Here is a 12,102-nt window from a genome sequence, read left to right on the forward strand (position 1 = left end):
TAGTTATATTTTGATATTTTATCGATATTAAAATATAAATTAAAATTTTTTATTATTTTTAATGTCTTATTTTAATTATATCAAGTATTTAAAATATTTTTTGTTTTAATAAATAATAATATATACTATATCTAAATTTATTTTAAGAATATATGTTAAGCATAAGACTGGACACGCTGACACATGATAGTATTTAGGTGTGTCCAAGCGTGTCTGAAGAAAATTTTTTTTGTTTTTTATTAAGACACGGTTGGACACTGCAGACACACACACGTGTCGGACGAATGTCGGTGAGTATCGTGTCCGAAATGTGTCTAACACGCAAACACAATTCAGCAAAGTGTCCGTGCTTCATAGAGTAACAGCCATGTATAATAATCTAAACTTTATATTCTTACATATGATAAGATTCACCAACAAAAAAAATCAAACCTTAATTATTATATGTATGGAATTTTTTAAATATATTATATTAAAGAGGAAAGTAAACTAGAAGTCTAAGCTAGAACATTTATCAAAATTTTATTTTCTGTGTGCTATGAAACGAAATAAGATTCAATTGAGAAGAGAGATAGGGATGACCCATTGGTAAAAAAATTGGGACCATAGCATTAATTAGGGTTTGCCAAATTAGTGAGAGACAGAGCAGCAAAGTAGGGAAAAGTAGACCATTGTGTTGCCCTTAATTTCATATTCTAATGTTTGATGTCACTCATATATCAATAATTATTGCCATGCAATAATGCCATATACAATTTTTACACTTTCCCATAACCACTTTAATGGAGCGGTTGATTTATGAGAACCTTCCAGGTATATCAAATCAAGGGTGGTAGATATACTTTTCCATATTAAAATTAGTCCTTAAAATTAATTAATAGTATACTATATGTTACAACGATAATTATATATTTTTTGTTGTCATTAAAAAAAAATTTATTGGTAATTATACAATTGTCACTAAACTTTTTAGAGACAAAACATAATACAATTAATTAATGTACAATTACCGATAAATATATTAGAAGTTATTTTTATTGTTGCTAAAAATAAAATAAATAATTGTAAAGTTAATTCCCTAAATTTATTCCTTTAAATAAAAGACATCATCTCTATGAAAATAAATACTAATTTACATGAAATAAGAGCCGTTGGAATGGTTGTTATAGAATGGGACCATGCAAGAAAGAGCAATGCTAGGGCCAGCAACATTTGTGATTGGTAGCCATCAATTAGCCATCAATGATAATTTGATGGTGTGAGATTGATGTGAAATTTTATCCAATAGCTCACCTTTTTCTGCTGGTTATATGCTGGCCAAAATGTAATAAAATTGCTGGCCCTAGACTTTTCCTGCAAAAAAAAAATGAAGCTAATACAAAAATTTATATTAACCATATCCTTGTCCTGTTGTCCATATCCACATACACTCACCAAACAAACACAAAACAAAGCAAATTAAAGCAACCCCATTATTATATTTTAATTTAAGGGAACTGCTAGGTAAACAATGACTTTTTTGAACAATATGAATAACTACTAATTAAATAAAAACACATTACATTAAAATAACCATTCGTACACCTAATGAAATGAACATTCGATATATCTATTATTCACGTTATTTAGTATTTTTATTATCTACCTATATTTTTCCTTAATTTAAATATTGCACACACTATCTCACTTTCATTACTTAAATACACACCCCATTTGGAACAAGACCACACACAAAAACTAGTGTATCATATTCCACTAAAGAATCAAAGAAGAGAAAAAAAAAATGGCTAAAGATGTTGAAGTTGAAGAGCAAAGAGGAGGAGGAGGAGGAGAATACTCAGCAAAAGACTACCATGAACCACCACCAGCACCATTGATTGATGCAGAGGAGCTTACAAAGTGGTCCTTCTATAGAGCACTCATAGCTGAGTTCATAGCAACACTTTTATTCCTTTACATCACTGTCTTGACCATTATTGGTTATAGTAACCAAAGTGATACCACAATCAAGGGTAACACTCAGTGTGATGGTGTTGGAATCTTGGGTATTGCTTGGGCCTTTGGTGGCATGATCTTCATCCTTGTTTATTGCACTGCTGGCATTTCCGGTAATCCTAAACTCTAAATTTTAAATTAAAAAAAAAAACAGATTTTTTTTTGCAAAATCTTTTGATAAAAAATAATTTTGTAATTTATAAATAAAAAAATTAATTTTAATTTTTTAAATATTAAATACCAATGAGTTATAATTCAAATAGTACAGTCTCTCTATATTCAATTAAGAGGTTGCGAATTCGAGTCTCTTTATGTTTGTTACTGTAGGAGGACACATCAACCCTGCAGTGACATTTGGGTTGTTCCTTGGCCGGAAGGTGTCGCTGATAAGGGCACTGTTGTACATAGTGGCACAGTGTGCCGGCGCCATCTGCGGCGCCGGACTGGCCAAGGGATTCCAGAAAGCTTACTTTGATAGGTATGGAGGTGGTGCCAACTACGTTCATCCTGGTTACAACAAAGGAACTGCTTTGGGTGCTGAAATTATTGGCACCTTCGTTCTTGTCTACACTGTCTTCTCTGCCACTGACCCTAAGAGAAACGCCAGAGACTCCCATGTTCCTGTAAGATGTGGACACGTGTTATGTCAATTGATAGTTGAGAATTATTAGATGATAATTTAATTAAAGTGAAAATTCAGGTGCAGGCGATTTCACGTGAAGTTGATACTGAGAGCCGTCAGATGATTTGACTGATTTTTTATCTAACGATTTTTAGGTATCAACTTCACGTAAAATTAACTTCAATTGAATTTTGACCGATCAATCGTGTCAAATTATCAACTTCGTATAAAAATAACTGTATTATTTTTTTATTATTATGGATGAACTAATTGAAATGAAAAAATATAACAAAATAAAGGTGTTGGCACCACTGCCAATTGGATTTGCTGTGTTCATGGTTCACTTGGCCACAATCCCGGTAACCGGCACCGGCATCAACCCGGCAAGAAGCTTCGGAGCTGCCGTGATTTACAACAAAGACAAAATCTGGGATGACCATGTAAGTAATTAATTAACAAGGAATGTTAGGGATCAGCAATTTTTGTGATTTGTAGCTATCAAATAATCATCTATAATGATTTGAATGGTGTGAAATTTCATTCAATAACTCACTTTTTTTGGTGGTTACATGCTGATCAGAATTTGGAAAAGTTGCTGGCCCCTAGATTTTTCTTTAATTAATATATCAAAAAGAAAAAATTTAGAGGGTCAGTAATTTTATTAAATTTTGGCCAGTATGTAACCTGCAAAAAAAAGTGAGTAATTCCTAGCTATTGAATAAAATCTCATACCATTAAAATTATCATTAATGATTATTTGATGACTACAAATAACAAAAATTGATGGCCCTAACATTCTTATGTAAAAAAATGTAATTTATATTTAATTTTTATGATTTTTATAATTGTTCTGTTGTTTCAATAATTCAGTGGATATTCTGGGTTGGACCAATTCTTGGAGCTGCAGCGGCTGCAATCTACCATGAACACATTATTAAAGCATCTGCCATAAAAGCCCTTGGATCCTTCAGGAGCAACCATTAATTAAGCAAATATTATATATAATTTAATAAATAAATTCATCAAGGAGTGGAGTGTAATGTAAGTTTAATTTGTATGAGGGGTCCCTCTTTAATTTGTCTATTTGGTCTTTTCTTTTAGATTAGCTTAATTAATAATTATTATCTTTTAATATCCAGTTTAGCTAACTAAGGGTGTTATTTTGTATCCCCCTTTTTTTCCCTTTGGTTTTCAATATATGTATGTATTTGCTTTGCTTACCTTGTTCTCACTTTATTATATTATTATTAACCCTAGTTAGTGTATACACTATTTATATTTATGGGGTCTAATCTAGCCAGCTGTATTAACTTCTAACATTGCTAATAGGTTTCTTTTGTGATGCTTATCCAATAGTGTATGTGACCTAATTAAATTTATATTAAACTTGTGCAAGTGGGTCTTTTTTAGTGATATTATTAATAAAGGAACAAAAATATGAGTAAACATGCATTTTTTTAGAACATATACTACATAAACTAGGGCTGATTTAATAAGAAGGAAAAAAAATCAGATATATTTTTAGAGGTGTGTATTTAATAACATCAGTCTTTTTATTTTTCTTTTGTTTTATATTTAATAAAATTTATATATTACGTTAAAATAACATTGTTCTAATTGTAGCTAATAAATTATAATTCAAATAGTATAATTTTTTCGTCCTCATTTAAAAATCTCGGAGTCAAATCTCACTCATAGTTAAAAAAAAAAGCATTGTTCTAATTATATAAATATATTAGTTACCATTGCAATTCAATATTCTCACTTAGAAGGTTATCTATTATTGTGGTGGTTATGGGACGTGACACATGAAGCTTTCGCCTTTTTTTTTTTCCCAATTCTTTCATTAATTGCGGATGCTGGACCTATAAAGTACGGATACTTCGTTAAGTTGTTATATTCACGTGTTGGACACATTTTGGATACGATATCCATCGATACTCGCTCGATACGCGTGTCTGGTTGTTTGCTGTGTCCAAATTGTGTCTCAATAATAAAAAAAAAATTTTATCCGAGCACACTTGGACACACTTAAATATCATCACGTGACAGCGTGTCCAGTTTTATTCTTAACATATATTTTTAAAATAAATTTAGATATAGTATATATTATTATTTATTAAAACAAAAAATATTTTAAATACTTGATATAATTAAAAAATTAATTTATATTTTAATATTAACAAAATATCAAAATATCATTACGATTTATTTAAAAAATACTTTATATTTTATATGTATGCGTGTCCCGTGTCATGTAAGATTTTAAAATTTATATGTCGGCATGTTCTGTGTCGTGTCGTGTCCCGTAGCCGTATCAATATCCGTACATCATAACTGAGGATATATATATATATAAGGTTAATTTTTAACATCGTCTATTCTGGTGTCGAATTTGTCTAATTTTCATTTTAAGATACATATTTAGGCTGAAGTGGGAGAGTAAATGAGCTTTAGCCCATTTAAAGGTTGGCCCGGTTGGGCCTACGGGCCCAGTTTGGGCATGGTTCAATCGGTTTGTTCCGTTTGGTCTAATTTTGGGCCGATTTCTTTGAAATTAGTGTCAAAAATCTCGCTTCGATGAGCTCTATCCTAATTTAATATAATATTGACATTTCTAATTTTTTTTATTAAAAATTAATTTATTGACTAATTTTTTACTAATTTAACGGGGTTTACAAACGGGGTAAAGCTCTAGCAGTCCATTCCCTTGGTGATCCTACTCAAAACGCCACAGACAAGGTCGGATTTTTCAGATCAGAGAAATATCATAAAAGCCCTAATCGCCCCGCACTTCGGCTGAACTGATGCCTCGAGAAGTCCCCAACGAAGCCGTGGATTAACCATCTAAGAGATGTATAATCAAGCTTGTGGTTCCATACTATCCCGTCAAGGACTCGCAAGAACCCATATGGAATTGGGATGACGGTCAAGTTACACTCCCAACCTATTAGGATGAAGAACGAAGATGCATCTTAAAATAGAATCAAGCATAGATTGAAGTGGAATAGTGATATGATTAATCCATAAGAATTAGCAGAGCTCCTAACCTTAACCTAGGATGTTAGTAACTCATACTGTACAAGGAAACAATGTAATTTGAAAATAAGGCATAAAAGTTCCGAACAAGAGTGATCCTTGTTCTATATATACTAATCTAATAACTAAGAATTACAGAAAATAAGATAAACTAGTCTTGTAGTGCAAAAATCTACTTCTGGGGTCCACTTGGTGAGTCTTTGCCGCTTTGACATAATGCAAAGGCGCTCATCTAAAGTTTGCTCTAATATTGTTCCATGCACAAAATCACCCTATACACAAATTTCCCTTTTCATCGAACCTGGGTCATTTTCATATATATCTAAGCCTTCAATAATTTCGATAAAACACAATTTTTGCTCTTCAACTTGTTGCATGTCACACTCTATTTCATTGCACACAATTACGTCCACCGCATATTCATTTGTGTCGTCAAACTCATAATCTTCTTCGTCATCATTATCGCCTTTAAAAGATACATTATCCCAGAATAAAACCTTATCTTCTTCATTGCTGAGATCCTCACCACTTCTAGTTTTATCCAAATACAATCCACAAAGTGAAAAACCTGATATCAACTAAGGGACATATCATCAGAACCTGAAATTGACAGTTGAGACAAAAATTCTAGCACAAACAAGTGCATTATTATCAGATTATTCCAATTAAGTACTTGTACTAGGAAGTAACTATGACAATGCAACCTCACATACAGGTCCAGATTTCCAATAGAAAATGGCAACAATTTTGATGTGAAAAAACATAGATGAGACGGAAGCAAATCTGGGGCATGAGGGCATATACTCAATGGTGGATTTCATTCTTTTCTTTTTTTTCCTTAAAAAAATATTTTTAAAATGAAAACAACCGGAAAATTTCAGGAATACTGTAATAAAAGTTTAGCTTGAAGTATCAATACATTTTCAAATCAGAAGTTCAAGTAATTACAAGGGTAAATTAGAAAGCAATTCCAGAGAGATTCACTGGTATAGCAAGTTGATCCTTATGTTCTTATACACTTTAACAAAGCTAGATATGATTACATAGTCAATAACAGTGCAAGTGGTAGCAGTGATTGCAACACATACACAATGATAAAACTCACAAACTACATAACACACTATTAATGGAGTATATTAGAGATTGTAGAGACTGACTATATAAGCCAATTGGGAGATTAACATTCAATTTCGGCTTAACTATACACGCCAAGAGAGGGAAGTGAATGCAACATCCTGGATAACAGGATTTTGTCCCAAGAAGTTGTGTCTCAGATCAATTTTCAAGTTTGTTCCGCTATTTAAGATCTCACCGCTGGTTGCCGCCTGGGGTGTAATTGTAAATATATCATAGTGAGTTAGGACCTTTTTGTAAATAAATTGGGTAACTCCATCTAATGGAGCTCTCTTGGAGAGTCATCAAATACTTTGCCTATAAACATATAACTAGAAGCAAATTCTTTGGTAAGAATAGGCAGAAGAGCATAGTATCTTTTGTACCCAAATTTCAAAACCTAGCAATCTGGAACATCTAGAGTCTCCTGAGCAAAACTTAAAGTAGGAAGGAGGAGAAACAATTAAATGACTGAAAAGACATTGAACAAAGCAGGGCAAGCGATGATGTGTAGTCACTTGTAGTAACTCTCAATCACTAGCATGTTCATACAATCTAATTTTCACTCTCAGGTATTCTAAATTTGAAGAAAATTCTATTAGTTTATGGTACACACTCTTAAACATCACATCAGATTATGGAAAAGTGAACCACAAAGATATTAAAAAAGTGAAGAAAATGAAGTACAGGTGGAATCCTCCATTTGAGATACAAAGACGAGCCTAAGAAAGTCTCAAGTGCCTCAAATGAACCTCCAAAACATTCAGTCTTCTCTCAAACACTTTTCCTCAGCTTCCTTAGTCTTCTGGGAAGAAGTTAGGTTAGGTTAGGTTAGGCATGCACCAATGTTGACTTTATATCTACTAAGGAGCATTTTACTAATCATTAAGCTTGAGAACAGATTTTTCTGTTTATGCATTATTGTTCTAGAGTGTGTTTATGTTGTACTTGAGCACATTGTCAAAATTTTACCATACTCGAGCACACTCACAACGTAGCTAGGCTCGGGCCTAATGCTCAAGCCAGATATTGCAGCGAATCATTCCTATCCCTTGTACCTGCAAAACACAGTAAAAGAAACGCTTAAAATGCTTCAAAACTCAGCTAAAAGCTAACTAGAAGAAATAAGAATTGAATTAAACAATGGAATTAGAAAATTAAAAATAAAATTTGCTAATAGAAAGCCTAAAACAGACCAACTTAAATTCCAAAAAACAAGAAACCATTTGAGAATTTTACTGGGAATCCACATTTCTTAGCACATGCTAAGCTTCCTCAAAGCTGAAGGTTAAACAAACTACTACCCCACTCACTCACTCTCACTCTTTGAATTCTTTTAGAAATGAAGAAAAAATAGTAGTATGAAGTGCGTATATGAATTTATGAGTTCTAGGTGACTCATTCCCTAGTCTGGATCTCTTAGGGTGAAGAGACAAATGATCCCTAAAATTATTCCACCATAACTCTGGAAAGATAAGACAACTTTCAGCATATACATAAGTATTATACAGTACCTATGGTTCATCCTGAAAGTGTAGCAAGCCACCCGATTCATAACCATTCTCCCTTAACAGGGTATCATTGAGGAGCAAAATAAAGAATAATATCCATCTTGAATAGTCAGAGTTATTCAATCATTCAAAATTATCCATTTTATTGCTCCTCCTTCTCCTTAGCCGTCGAATAACGTACATTGCTTTGTCATACTGATGTGAATTCAAACAGTATTCATGGGACTGCATCCTGTCAACAAGATCAATAGCATAGTCCTTTTTATCTATCGAAAGAAGGAGACATTTGAGGAGCTTGTTACAAATTCTTGGCCTCAACATGAAACTTTTTTCTAGGGTGTAGAAGAATATGTTTACTGTATCATCCAGCTTCCCTTCCTCACAGAGAATATCAATCAAATGTACACAACTTGTAGGATTGATATTAATATTGAACTCACCAAGAACAGAAAATATAGCTAATGCTTCATCTATCTTTTTTGCCATACAGAACCCAGTAATTAGAATTGTGTATGGAGCTAAATTAAAATCTCTACATTTGAAGTCCATTTCCAGTAAGCCTCGAATTACTTCTTTCACATTTTCTCTGATAAAATGGTTCTCCAACACGTTGATTGAATCATTATCCAACTTCGGAAGGCTTTTCAGATATTCAAAGTAAATATTGAAGGCCATCGAGACCTTCCCCTTTTTGTTTAACCAGCTCATATGGGCATTAGAATTTGATAATCCAGGTTGACAACCATGCTTCAACATATGTTCACGGATCTTAAAGGCGTCATCTTCTCTGTTAGCCCTATAAAGTCCATCAACAAGTGTCCCATAAGTAATAGAATCAGGTGAGATCCCCTTTAGTTGCAGCTCCTTGAAAAGCTTGATAGCAGCGTTGATATTACCAGTTTTGCAAAAACCATTGATTAAAATGTTGTATGTGATAATGTTAGGCACAACCCCACTCCCAGCAAGTTGTTTGAGAAGCTTGTAAGCATTCAAAACTTCACCAGCCTCGCACATTTGCTCCACCTTTTTCTGGAGACTAACACTATCAAAAACCCTGTCAGAACCCTGAGAAAGCCGGAAAAACAAAGATGGGCTTCTCCCAATCTCCATCTCGTGCAGTAAAAGGTGTGCTTCCTCAATTCTGCGAGCCTTGCAAAGGCCATGCATCAGAGCACTGAAGGTCACAACTGAAGGGAGACATCCAAGTTTTTCCATCTGATTAAATATCTCCCGTGCCTCTCCAACCATTCCATTCCTACACATGCCATAGATGAGAATGGTGTAGGTGTAAGCATTATGAAATTGTTCGTCCTTGGAAACCTCAAGCTGAAGAGATCTAGCTTGGTCCAAACGACCTATGTCACAAAAACCTTTGATTAATGCATTGTAACAATAGGCGTCTGTCATCTAACATCTTTGCAGCTTCACCAACCCTATCCTCTTTGGACAAACCACGTATCATGATAGCATATAAAGTAACATCCGGCACAATTCCCCTCTTAAACATCTTGGTGTACCATACATATGCCTCACTATATCTCTTGGCGTGAATGAAGCTATTTATCAGAGAACAGTAACTTTGCAGATTAAGAGCAAAATCATCTATCCTCAACAAAGACAGCAAAGAAAGTGCTTCATCTGTCCTTCCGTTCTTGCAAAACCCATCAATCAAGACATTATAACAGCGCAAAGTAGGCAAGCACCCATTTTTTTTCATAGTGTTAAACAACCTAAACGCCTCATCAACCTTCTTCCACTGACAGAGGCCATAAATAATAGCCGTATACATCTTAACATCAGGCAGCACACCCTTCTTGCTCATATCATCGAGCATCTCGAGGACAGCGTTGAAGTTTTCAATCTTACAGAATCCACCAATCTAGAGAGTGTACGTGTGGTCATCTGGCAAAGAATTAGACCTAAGCATAACATTATAGAGCGAAAAAGCCAACACAAACAAGTCTTTCTTGAGCACAACCTTCAAGATAGTGTTATAGGCGTGAGCACTGGGCTCACAGTCGAACTTAGACATTCTATCAAAACACTTAATGGCTTATTCAACAAGACCCATATAGGAATAGGTCCTTATGAGGGCTCTAACAGATTCAGAACTTATGAAAATCCCAGATTTATTCAGAAGCTGGAGCGCGTCCCAGTAAAGGGAGCACCACTCCTTAGTGGCGAGAGTGCAACTTACCTCGTTACGGGAATGCTGATCCACGAGGCTCTCGAACTTGAGCGCGACCCACACGCAAAAACGGAGAGGGAGTCCGCGGTTACGATTAGGGAGATCTCGCGTGACGACGACGGCGTCTGCGTCAGCGGAAGAGTGGTGCTGCAATCGGCGAGGGAGGAACCTTGTGAGCAGTCCGGAAGCATTGTGGAAATGGACTCGTTTCCACAACAGCATAGAGGGATCGGGGTGATGATGGTGGCAGCGGGGTGCTATCTTGTGGCGTTTGGGGAAGAGGGCAATAGGTGAGACCTAAAAACAGAGTAAAGAGTAATAAACTTATAAGTTATAACGAATATCAGAGAGGCTTTTTTAAATCTCTTTTTGAGGGGGCCGATAGATGAAAATGTCCATAAGACTAATTTAATATTACTAACCACTCAAATATAAAAAGATTATTCCTACCAAGTCATTATAAAAAAGATTTTTTTTTTTTTGTGCCAATGAAGATAACTAGTTATCTACAAGTGTACAACTATCATAAACTTCATAAAAGATAATAAATTTTAGATAATAGGTAAGAGATTTTAAATTCAAATTTTATTGCTAGTTTATTCTAAGAAAAATAATTTTACAATAAACTGCTATTTTTATATAATTTAAATTAAATATTAATTTTTAATAAATTAGACACAAAAATTTAAATACCATAACCATCACGAAAAAAAAGTTCACAATATTACTATGTTCGGTGGATATGGCCTCGAATTCCTTACTTTTGTGCCCCTCATTTCATATATTATTATATTATATGCATACATAAACTAATGAATGAGCTAATTAATTCACCTCATACCTTCATGTATTTTATGTCCATTTTATATAGTTATACGGGCACACTCTTTGTTGAGAAAAAGGCACTCATAAATAGTTAAATTATCATTAATGATTATTTAGTGTTCTGTTAATTTGTAATTATTATACAAATGGAAATTTAAAAATGGTCACTAATTTTAATTGCTACGTGAATCTAAACCACACCCAAGATTAAAAAAAAAAGTTTCATGATAGGTTGATGTACAAATGCAATGATAGAATTATGAATTGAATAATAAAATTGAAGAAAATTACTCTTGGCTTTATATAGTCTTATTTTCTTAGATAAGGTTGAAAAAAAATATATAAAAATGAAGGTATTAGCCGCATATTCTAATTTCAAGGGGATATCCTTGATGGAACATTTTAGATTGTTACAACAATCACAATCATATGTAATGGTGAATATTATCATAAATTAAGCAACTTAGGAAAAAAGAAGGAAGAAGTAACAAGATGAAACCTTTACTACAATTTATTGAAACTTTTTTCAATATCAAATTATCAATGTAATGGCATAGGAGTTACATTAATTAATCCTATGCATTTTTATCAACATAAACATAGAAGATTCTCGAAACAACCTATCTAGATATTACTATTTTATATGATATATGTATGCATAAGATGTAAATAACTTTTAAATATTCATTTTAGCCAAAATAGGATCTAACCATAGGTTTTTTGGAACAAGTATATATGAAGTGCCTTTTGAATAGTTAATATTAGTTAAATTTTTTTAGAAGAATTAAAATTTAAGATTTAATGTTTAT

The 12,102-nt window shown here is 33.5% G+C and overlaps 2 protein-coding genes across 2 annotated transcripts; one reads left to right on the forward strand and one right to left on the reverse strand.

Annotated features, from left to right (window-relative positions):
• LOC107629212 (aquaporin PIP2-7) lies at positions 1,706-3,893 on the forward strand. The gene is made up of 4 exons (XM_016331934.2): positions 1,706-2,108; positions 2,323-2,618; positions 2,917-3,057; positions 3,488-3,893. Exons 1-4 carry the CDS (start codon positions 1,784-1,786, stop codon positions 3,599-3,601), a joined length of 876 nt encoding a protein of 291 aa, XP_016187420.1. The 5' UTR covers positions 1,706-1,783; the 3' UTR covers positions 3,602-3,893.
• LOC107632365 (pentatricopeptide repeat-containing protein At1g79540-like) lies at positions 7,815-10,312 on the reverse strand. The gene is made up of 4 exons (XM_016336052.1): positions 10,259-10,312; positions 9,733-10,159; positions 8,462-9,635; positions 7,815-7,827 (listed from the first exon to the last, which is right to left on the reverse strand). The coding sequence occupies exons 1-4, from the start codon at positions 10,310-10,312 to the stop codon at positions 7,815-7,817; spliced, it is 1,668 nt and encodes a 555-aa protein (XP_016191538.1).

This window comes from Arachis ipaensis, chromosome B03 (assembly GCF_000816755.2).
Source record: "Arachis ipaensis cultivar K30076 chromosome B03, Araip1.1, whole genome shotgun sequence".
Taxonomy (NCBI): domain Eukaryota; kingdom Viridiplantae; phylum Streptophyta; class Magnoliopsida; order Fabales; family Fabaceae; genus Arachis; species Arachis ipaensis.